This window comes from Lycorma delicatula, chromosome 4, assembly GCF_047948215.1.
Source record: "Lycorma delicatula isolate Av1 chromosome 4, ASM4794821v1, whole genome shotgun sequence".
Lineage (NCBI taxonomy): Eukaryota > Metazoa > Arthropoda > Insecta > Hemiptera > Fulgoridae > Lycorma > Lycorma delicatula.
In genome coordinates this window covers 97,383,732-97,395,814 of record NC_134458.1, presented here as the reverse complement: position 1 = coordinate 97,395,814, position 12,083 = coordinate 97,383,732, and the positions used below count along the sequence as shown (strand labels likewise).

General features: G+C 27.1%; 1 protein-coding gene across 3 annotated transcripts in view; it reads right to left on the bottom strand.

The window, feature by feature from the left end:
• Positions 1-12,083, bottom strand: part of CaMKI (Calcium/calmodulin-dependent protein kinase I) — a 195,578-nt gene that overhangs the window by 66,950 nt on the left and 116,545 nt on the right. For 2 of the 3 annotated variants that reach the window (XM_075363726.1, XM_075363729.1), the window contains exon 3: positions 9,176-9,241. The exons of the other annotated variant lie outside the window; for it this stretch is intronic. In XM_075363726.1, the coding sequence (XP_075219841.1) occupies positions 9,176-9,241 (66 nt within the window). The remainder of the gene's footprint in view (positions 1-9,175; positions 9,242-12,083) is intronic. 3 annotated transcript variants of the gene reach the window in all.

Sequence of the window (12,083 nt, the reverse complement as noted above, 5' to 3'; positions counted from 1 at the left end):
TATAACAATATACTAAATGAATAGACATGATTCAGTTCAACATAATTTACGAGCACACTCAAAATACAAGTCTGGCTAATAAAATAACTGACAGTAGTTTAATCAGCTGACACCAGTGTAAAATCAGAGGCACCAGTCACTGCGGATGGTTGCAAAGGAGACTGAAAACATGTTTTGGTAAGTTTATAGAAACATTTCATTAAAAACTTTTATTCTAATTGTGGTGGCAAATCTTTAAATTAATATTGTCGCTGATTATCACTGACAAAAACATAGCAATATAAATTTATAAAAGACAACAGTCCAAATTTACAGGAACCGCTGCAATTTTTAAAATGTTTTCTTAGAAAAACACTAAGGCAAATTGTAATAAAAAAATTACCTGTTGGAAATGTTTGCAAGTTTAAGTTACATGTTAATAAGAAGTCATACTTTCTTCAACTTCAATGATTGTATGAAATCATAGAATAACATTGCTTTGGCTATTGGCAATTTATCTTTATTTCACACAGTTTAATTTCTAGAATATTACTCCCTGGGACACTCCATGTGCTACAAAGCCATCAGTTTGTAAAACTGCTCTTTACCATTTTACCCAGAACCTCAGTAGTAATTATTCAAAAAAATTTTAAATTGCTGAAGGTACATAATTTTTCCTGCATCCTAATACAGAAATAATTTTTTTTCAAATGTTAGCAAATAAAATCCACAAAATTCTGCAATTAAGAATGACCACTCATTTTTTTTAAAAAAGGTATTGTTATAAGAAAAAATTTCCTTTAGCCTTTCAAAAAATGTTCGTTTTAAGAATGCTAGAGCTTCATAAAAGTAATTAACAAGTCAAGTTTCAGCTGAAACTGAGTGAAATAAATGTTATCAAAATAAAAAATTTTTAAATAAAATAAGCCTGGCATTTGACAGATTTTTACAGTAGCAATAATGTAGTCAGCGATTTACAAAACCATCCAAAATAAATGTTTACTGAGAGTACAGTTATGTTTATGGTTATATAAACATGGACGGAAATTTCTAAGTTCTTTAATGATTATACTAATAAATCAACTATCAGGTCTGAAAATTTATTTAAAATCATATCCTGCATATGTAAATTGGATGTGGGTGAAATTTCAGATGTAGAAAAACTACTCTCAGTTATGCTTCACCTTCCACAAAAAGCAGTGGTGAAACGTGGCAAAATTTTCACTAGTATCTATCTATAAAAATTAATAAAAAAATTGAAATATTATTAATATTTAGATATACTACATAAAGAATAATAATACCTTTTTGTTCTGATATATTTCATTTATCCACTTATTTATGTAATTTTTCTCGAATTTGGTTGCACTGGCTTGTTTTTTTTTCTAAATTTAATGGAAGATTTATTAGTAATATCTTAAAATATTAAAAATTCAATCTTTTTTCTTGATTTACAAGCAAGAAATTGTTAACTTTTCCATTTTCATTTTTCCAAATTTTCTCAAATGTTCAGGTATAAGCACCAAATTTCAACTTACGAAGGTTTTATAATTTAACATATATTAAAAGAATTTTCAAAAAAGTTCATGTTTTTCAGAGCAGTTCAGAGATGATGTATGGTCTTCACTATTAAGACCACTGAAAAAATGAAGAAAAAGAGTATTTATAATCATGCTAAACAGACATCAGCTGCATAATCCAATTAAGTGAAATCTAATTAATGAATGGATATGTTTCAATGACAAATCGAAAAAGAATTTTAAGTTATACTGATTCAAGGTTGAAAAATGTTTTTAAGGTACATAAATAGATTGACAGTTATTGTATTTACAGAACAGATCCTACAAATGAAAAAAGAATGAGTGCATTTCTGTACAGTTAACCTTTTAATGAAATTTTAATCTCTTATGTTATGGAATTGATTGACTGATAGTAGAATTAACAGGCTCAACTTTATCTAAAAGCCATCACAGGTATTAAGCAGGCTTAGTGTGCTATTCGTAAGATAGGACACAAAATCTTTAGATGAACACAGAGGAATTATCACCTCATTAAGAAATCAGCTGACTAAATGACTACCAGAGAGTATCAGTTTCTAGCATGTTGCTACAAGCAGGGTCAGAATGTTAGATGGTATAAACACAATGTTATTTATCACTATGTTTAAATAATAATAAACACATTACTTTATTTCTCGTATTCTACCTATCTGCCTGAAAACAAAAGTAAAAGTCGTGTCTACTGGCTAAATTCAAATTGCACAGCAATCCATGAACTAAGGACATAAGCATTAAACAAATCCAGCATATGTTAATCCAACAAGTTGTACTACTGCCAAACTTCTTATTTAAATGAGTTTAGTATTCAACGGGTTTAGCAATAAAAAACAAAAATACCACAATTAAAGTAAACATTTCTATCATGAATAAGACTAATGAAATAAAAAGATATATTTACAAAGTAATAACAAAATCTTATGGGATAAAACTGAAATATTACTGCTATATCCGTGCATAAAAATAAAATAAATAATCCCCATATGCAAATACACACTGATATTTATAAATCTTACTCATATTTGTAAAGGTGCTGATTACAACATTACTCATGAAAGAAAACTACACAAGTACAACAAATAAGCAATGTTGATTTGGTTATAGCAGTACATAGCTACAATATAATATGATAAATGTTAGATGGTGTGTTAATTCCAGTAAGAAAAAAAATGGATGATTGAATACATCATTACTACAGGATGAAAATTTCATGCATAACACTGTGGTGACATAAACAATTACCACAGTGATTAGCAAACAATGTAGTATTGCCAAAATAAAATGGACTGGTGTCAATGTCTTAAGTCTGGTAGTTATAGCCCATCCTTTGGATTATTTTTTTAAATTGCTAGAGAATAACTAACTATATATATGATATTTTGGCAAAGATCATTTATACTAAGAAGAACAAGAAAATAAGGACACTTCCCTGGAGCATCAAGCATTCATTTTTAAAAAAAGTAAGAGTGTTCATTTTTGGGGCAGTTAGAAACCCCCCTCCCATCACTTATGGCTGGGTTATGATTTAGTACTATACAAATATGGATGGAGATTTTTCAGTTCTTTAATGATTATACTGACAGATCAGCTATCAGGTCTGAAAACCTATTGAAAATAATAATTTTGCTAATGCAAAATTGGTGAAATTTCTGATTAAATTTCAACTTTCTTTTTATTGGTGGTACAATTTTTAAAAATAAGTTTAAAATCATTATCAAATATTAAATGTATTTACTATGTAAAACTATTAATTTTGTTAATGATAAACCATGTCAGATTTATTATGCTACATTTTAAAAACTCATAACACTTTTAGTGGTCAGCTTCATTGAATGTTGCTTCTGCTTTTAATACTGGTACCAGCTTGTTATTATTTTCTTGAATTAGTATTATATGTACTTGAATTTATCCAAAAAAATGTATTAAATTTGAATTGTAATAATTCATCTAGAATATTATACTTGTATAATTCATAATGTAAGAATGTATTAAATAATGGTCATTTTTGTGCACACGTAAAATACTAAAGCTGTTATTACAGATAATAGATTTGTGATTTGCATTTATCTAGTTGCCAGTAAACATGAATTACGTTGATTTGAAATGCTCCCACTACACAAGTTTTACATCAGTCAGAGCACACATCAAAGATAAATGAATACTTAAAAGCCCTCCTTAGCAACATATAATCAATATTTGTCAGCAATATCAAAGATGTAAATCAGAGATCTATCATCATTAACAAAACCTTGATATTCTATTCATAAATAAAAAATGACATCTTAACATATAGTCAGATTTATGAAATAAAATTTCAGACCGTCACTTTTCAGTCACTTTCAGTCAAATTTCAGTCACTTTTAAGACAAACAATGATATTCTAAATGAACAGAAACAATTCAAACCTAACGCACTTTTTGGCTACATTTTAAATACACGTCATACCAACTCAAGAAAGCCATCAAAGTATCAGCTGATACCAGACTGATAAAAAGCACCAGTTGCTGAAGATGTCCAAAAAAGCAACTGAAAATATTATGATGTAAATTTGTTACACATTTTTCTTAAATATGATTTATATAAATATAGAAATATGCTGAACAGTTATTGAAATAAACTGTAAAAAAAAATATACTCGAAACTGTTTGTAAACATTTTTTCTTAAGTAAAGATTTTGTAAATAGATTTTGGCCACAAATCTGGTTCATTATGTCATTAAAGATTATTAGTTTTATATACAATTTTCACAACTGATTGTTAGGAGCAAAAATATCAAATATTTACTTACATAACAAAATACAATACATTAAAAATTTGTTAGGCGACAAATAAAAATAAAAGACATATTTATTTTTTATCTAGTTAGTGGTTTCTATTTAGTGGGTCCTTACAACTGTACAGAAGTTCCAGTATAGTAAAAATGCTATTCCACTTATTATTTGCTAACACAAAAAAAAAGCTTTTTACAACAGTTCAGGATTAAACTCTGAACAATGAAATTCTATCACTGCAAAATCCTATCAACTAAGTAAGCATTTTAAAAGGAATACTTGCTTTCTTTAATGAAAATTATCATTCTTATGAAGGTTCTTGAATGAAACAAGTAAGTTCCAACAGTAAGAAGAAAACAAAATTATTTCATAAAGTAGAAAAAGAGATTTTTGAAAATCTTTTAGAAAAATTATAGATTTTTGAAATTTCATTCATGCACGTTAAAATTATAATAGTTATTATTATAATTATTATTCACTTTTTTAAGTATTAACAATTAAACGCAAACATGAATTTTTATTTTAATACCTTTAATAAATAAAATAAATGTTTAATAATGTTATATTAATAAGGGTAATACTAAACATCAAATAACTTAAATTTCAATTCAGACACTGGCATTTTGGAATAGTCTTATAAAGTAAAAGTAACACTTTAAGAGTTCTTCAACAAGAAACCACCAAAAATTGAATATTAATTTGATAAATGAATACAAGGAAATCATTGAGTATATATGAATTTTAATTTCACTAACAAAATTTTTACCCAAAGCATACACACACAAATATAAATTTCATAATAATATAAAAAATACAATAACTCCTACTCAATCAATAATAAAATATCACTAATATGGCAGAAAATAACAATGAATGAGCTTCCATGCATCCATATTTTCTAGAATAATCACTGCAAAAATAGCTTGATAAGTTCTGAAATTAATATTAGAAAATATATATACACGAACTTAAACTCGGACAAACCCTGTCTGTGTTCAGCTAACTCATCAAGCTTGATTAATAAATACAGTGTTAAAACAAAACATGAATAGGATCAAACATACGACTATTGGCATGGTTATATCATGCTACAGGGTAGTATCGTCATCAACAATTGTTATTAACATGCTTTAAATAAAAAATTAAAACAACCATAATCGTCTGGAAAAAAACAGATTTACACAAAAATCTTCAATTTGCTCATAATAAATGATCAATTTAAGGGTCTGACATATATCTATTTAAGTTTTGTACAAATTTATTCAGTTTATATATATATATATATATACTGCATTGTACCAAATATAAAGCAATGTCTTTCATCAATTAATCAAAATTATTATATTCCTTTTCATAATCATTAGAAAATAAGATTTCTTTTAACAACCTTAAATTAAAACTTGTAGCACAACAAAAAAAAGTTTATAATTTATGTGTATATCACAAATTACCTACTGAATTCAACCTTTATACAATATTAAAGCATTTTGCAAAGTTTAAAGGGGTAACTATAATAAAATTCATTATTTTATTATAGTTATAGTTATTAGCATTTTATAAATTTAAATCTTCATAATTTCTTAATATAGAAATTACTTATTGTGTTTCATTTACTTGCAAACTGTTCTCAAAACTAAAAAAATATTTCCCTGACATATTGACAGGGGGATTTTTTTTTTAGACATCTAAGTATAAAATAATCTTTCAAGACAGAAAGGTGGAAGGCTGTATAAAAATTTGTCACTTGACACTACCCATTCTGGTCTTTCTTATGACTGTGACACTCATAAAGAAGAATCAGTTAAATTTTCTAAGAGTAATAATGGTAATTATATAGCCAGTCTCTATAATGATCAGAATGATGTCACTTCTAAGACAGAATATCAACTGGCTTGACAAACTGATGTGCAATCCAGTAGTATAATCGACAAACTGAAGCATTAACAGAAAACCAATTCACTCATCACATAGGCTACTTATTATGCTTAAGGATGGTGATACCACGTTTTTGTAACAAATTAACCTCTCACATCAGGTTGACTACAGCTGTGTTTTTTGTACCCAACAGACAATAAAAAATAGTACATTACACCCAATAATGAAACTTAATTTGTTGAACAGCACATTAAAATATGGCAAAATGATAAAACTGTTAAATTTTAAACAAGAAATTTTTCTATCAAAAACCTTTGGAGTAATTACTAGCACCCTTTACAGTGGAGTTACTAGTAGAGCTGTTGTTGAGGGCAATGTTTTAAAAATGTTAGGAAACTTCTTAAATATAATACCAATCTATGTTGTTGGTATTAAGTATAATACCAATCTATGTTGTGTTTGTTCATTTAATATCTTCGAATAAATAAAATTTGGCAAAAACAACATAATAAATGAACAAACATAACATGGATCAAATATATTTTACACCTTATACCAAAGTGGTTTCCTAACTATATTAAATGGGTGCTAGTAACGACAACCCTATCGGCAAATCTTCTGAAGAAGATGCTGCTAAAGATCTTTTAGGAGAAAAAGTTCCAGTAATTTGAAAGTCAATCATTTAATATTAAATAATTTGAAAGATTGTTCTATATTAGCTAAGGTAATGGATATGATTACAAAAAACAAAAAATAAGAAAACTCCTACCAATTTTTGCATAACTTTATTACTTACTGTACAAAAAACACATTTTAGAATTTGTGATGCAACTCACTCAACTATAAAAATAAACAGACTAATTTAAACTATAAATGCCCATGTTTCTAGTTTTCCTTTTAGTTTCAAATGTCCCTTCCTAAAAATATACATAACTAAATTTACCCCATGTTGGATGGAACAAAAGGCAACATTAGGATGACAGACTTAACAAAATGAGAAAAGAGAATAAAAAATTAGTGATGATGGAGATATTGCAAGAGACAAATTTGAAAAGCGAAGCTACTTTTTTTTAATTCTTCCTTTATATAAATGTACATCACAAAGTGTGAATGCAACAATTAAGAAAAGTGAATCATGAAAATTTAACTTATTTTTTAGTATAAATTTTCTCTTTTAATTTTTATTAAATTATGGCACATAAACTGAGCATCAGATAATTGGGTTGCCCTTTATTTGGTACAATATGATGTGAATATTAAAAAAAATTTATTTACATTATCTAGAATACCTTAAGAAATAAATTTAGAAACATCATCACCTTTAACCATTACTTTAAAAAATTAATTCTTTATAAACATTTTCTTCATGTACATCTGATTTCTCAAATTTCATTAAAAAAGTTCTACTTTTTGTTAAGTAGATTCTGATTTCTTTTTTTAATCAACCAACAACTCTCCAGTTTTATAGTCAACTAAAAAAAAAAAAAAAAAAAAAAAAAAAAAAAAAAAAAAAAAAAAAAAAAAAAAATATTTATCATAGTAATTACTAAATTACTAACATAATATGAGGAGGCATTATTTAAAATGAGGTCTAGAAATTATGCCATATTCTAACACCATTTACATAATATATAAATGTACTAGCATTGCTTGTTCCAGACTCTAATGCACATGCACTGAGGTAGTCTAAAATGATATAACGCACCAAGACTAAAATTTTAGTTTACCATTAAAAAAAAAAAAAAAAACATTAAAATGCAGTTCCCACTATCAAAAGTAACAAAGAGCCTTCATTTGAATCATCAGCCTTTTACAGTAAACCATGTATAGTGAACAATACAACAGTTGAAAACTGTAACAGTAAATCTTATTCCATCAGATATTTACATAATTTAATGCCCAAACACAATCCATATGCAAGCAATACCAGCAGCACCAGTTTTTAAAACCAAAATAAAAAAATTAGTAAAAGTCAATCAAGAAGAAAATATGATGGCATTTATAAAATTATCATATGATCAGTGACTTATACAGAAATGGGACCTTCACAGGTATGATTAAATGAATTCATAGAAATAAAAATAAAATTTACTTCAGAACTATTTTCTCCAATGACTTTCAAAATAGTTTCACATGAACAGACATACTTCATACAACACAACAAATTTACAAATAACAGGGAACAAATGGTTAAACACCTGTCAAAAGAAGAAAGACTAATTAACATAAAATATATATTAGTACTGATGTGTAAATACAGACATGCTATGAACTATAAAGTAATACTGTAAATATATTGTAGGGGTCAGTGTATGTTTAATATTCATAAATAATGGTGTTTCAGCACTTAGTAATTCCATTCAACGTAATAATATTTTTCTATGAAGCATAAACAAAGAAAATAATAAAACTCAATTGTACACTACAACGCTGCAAGCTAACAAACCAACAATTTATACAAATTATACACGAGTTAGTATAATGGCACATTTAATTAAGAAATATATTTTTTTTAACAATAAGAAGGCATAATATTAAATATCTGAATTAGGAAAAATGAGATACCTCCTTCATATTTGAAAAAATTATAATGGTGGATTCTTCTTGATAAAATTTATAACTCTGAAAATTATAGGTAAATACACGCATATTACTATCTCATATTATAAAGCTCTGTTATTTTATTTTTTTTAAGAATATAATATAAAATAACTGGTAAATTAATTCAGTCGGCTGGAAATACTGCATAACACCACTCACACACATACACACTTGACAGGACTCCATCACCAGAATCAAAACAGTTTTTAGCTTGATGCAGCAAAACATTTCTCTGTCATGATGAGGCTGTCATACCGAAAGGGCAAATGGGTGGGGCATGTTTTGAATGCTAGTAGAGAAGAAAAACCATGATACGGGCATGAACATGATGACCGGCCAGCGGCTGCTAGTCATGCGATACCCTGCACCTCAGAAAACACACCATCAACTCACCATTTTGGCTCTTCAGACCCATCCTCGTTACTCGATAGTCCACTCTTCTTGGCAGACTCACTGAACCTGAGGGAAAATCATTACCATTGCATGAATCAGATACTGGTGATGACTGCAAGCCATCACTCTTAACACAATCAACATATTCATAAAGTACAAAAAAACTGTATGTAATCACTAATTATTATAATAAATAGCTGATAAAAGTTACAATCATAAAATTTCAGTGGCAAACTTCTTCTCTGATTAAAAAAAATGAATCATAAAATGAATACTCAATGAATTTATAATGACTTATGGTGGGATCAAGGTACAGCTCAATCACTTTCAATGAATTCCATGAATAATAATTTAATTGGAGACATTAAATTAAAAACTATACTCAACCTTACAATTATTAAAAAATAGCATTTAACCTCTCCCACTCATATCTTTCCATGCAGAAGGCTGGACTCAGTGGAACTCTATTTAATTATATATAATTTTTTTTTGCTTTGTATAATTATTATAATGCATATTAGCAGAATATTCTGAAAAAAATATTTGTAATACTGATTTACAATCAGTAAAGAAGTGGTAGTGTTGTCATGATGTATAAATAGATATTATTACAATAGTTTAATAAATAAATACAAATAATTTTTTTTAAAAAGTCTACATAAATTTCTATTATGGAATTTTTTCCTTTTGCAATGAAATTCCCATTTTAAGAAACAATTCCATTTTGATCTAATATACATTAAATTTTATAAGTACTATATTAAACCATAAAGAGAGTATTTATTAAAAATTAGATTAGCATAATAGCTTAACTACAAAATATCTAATTTAACCTCTCATGAAGAAACATATTAACTATTAAAATATTGATGACCACAATGTGAATTTCTAATTGCAAGTAATTATAATTTTTAACTGACTGAGGATATAAACTGACAAAAAATCTAAGGCGAATGTATTTCCTATCACAATGGCATATGATAAAAATTAGATCAACAAATCTAATTAACATCAAATACATTTAACGAAAAAATAAATAAATAAATCTTAAATTAAAAAGTTAAAAAAAAAACGTTTGTTGATTTTTTCCTGTATGTGGGGAAGGTGCGAAATTTCTTAGTGTATGAAAAATGCCAAGGCAGACAAGTTTCAAACACTAGATCTTACAGGTAATAAGCTGAAATACTACCATCCACCATAAAGAACACTAATTATTAATGCAATAATAGCATCCAATGTGTCCCTTACTGAATCAAAGGAGCCCACATAAAACATAGTTTTATAACAGAAAAGGGTATATTACTTTACAATATCTGTCCCAGTATTTGTTATGACTGTGACATATAAAAAGCCCTGAGGTTCAAAGGTACTAGTCAGTTGATTTTTCTCAAAATAATGATGTTAATTATACAGCCAGTCCCTGGGATGGACTAGTCCCTATGGTGTAAGAGTGAAGATGTGACCTAGTAGAGTTGAATATCACCCACATTTTGGTGGGCTTGGCATTTTACAGTACAAGCAACTGTAATTCAGCTCAGTAACAAAGACAATAGAAAACCATTTTTCCTAGCAAGCTTATGATGCTTATTTCCTTGATAATGGTTGTCATTTTCATGAGCGAATTGTGACTCGTGTCGAGTTGCAACAACATTACAGTTACAACAATTAGTACACAACAATAATCAATATAAAAAAGGAATAAACCATAAATATTGATTATACTCTTTAAATATTATTTGGTTTTACGCTATTTTTTATCATGCACGTTTACAAATTTATTAATTTTAATGAAACAGCATGACAAAACGTGATAACACTTAAAATTATTACAAATGAAACACTTCACTTTTAAAATACTGGAAAACTTTCTTTGAAAGGACCTTTCACAGCTACTTATCAGCACCATCTCCAATTTAGTTACTAGTAGCACTGTTATAAGGCCATTAGCAATAGTGCTACTGCTAATTCCCCTTTAAATAGGTGCTGCTAATAAGCTTCAAAATGTCATTTTGAAAAAAGTTCAAATATTTTATAAGTAATTCTTTATTAACTTCATTATTTAGAAAATAATTAATATTTTATTATTTCTTACTATTATTTTGATTAAAAACATTATGATAATTTTTTGGTATTACTGTTTATTTAATACCATATATATATTCAAAAAACAACAACTTAACCATCCAACAAAGTAACAGAAAAACTTTTAAAAAAACTAATAAAAATAGTTTACTTTTGTAGGATCCCACATCATCAGTTTGCATACAATTCTATAATTACATCAACAAATAGCAAAAAATAAATAAAAACTTAAAAATTTAGAAAACATATACACTAAAAACCACTTTAGCATTTATGTCTTTTAAAATTTTAAGTTTTTATTTATTTTTGTTGTTGTTTGTTTGACGTAATTATAGAATTGTGTACCAACTGACACAAGAGGCAGGATCCTGTGAAAGTCAACTATTTGTGTTAGTTTTTTTAGGTTTTTCTATTACTGTTTGGTGGTTAATTTTTTTTTTTTTTTTTTTATTTAAATAGTACAGTGATCAATATGAATTATTTGAATTTTCAAAAAGTTATAATGTATGTATATATATATATATATATATATATATATATATATAAATCTACAAAGTCTTTTGTTATAACCATTTTCATTCACTGTACATTTAATTTGTTGTAATTCTTTGATCACTTCTTGTCAGATTATTAGTTCTATTAATCAAATATATGTTGATGTTACTTGACTGCATGATTTTACTTTTTATGAATGGTTAAAATGTTATTTGAAGGATTACAACAAATAAGGTCTGAATATGACTGTTTTTGTTAAGCACAAATGTAATTATAAAAGTTAATATTTTCATCAGTTTCAATCTGGATTATATTTTTTTTCGTTATATAA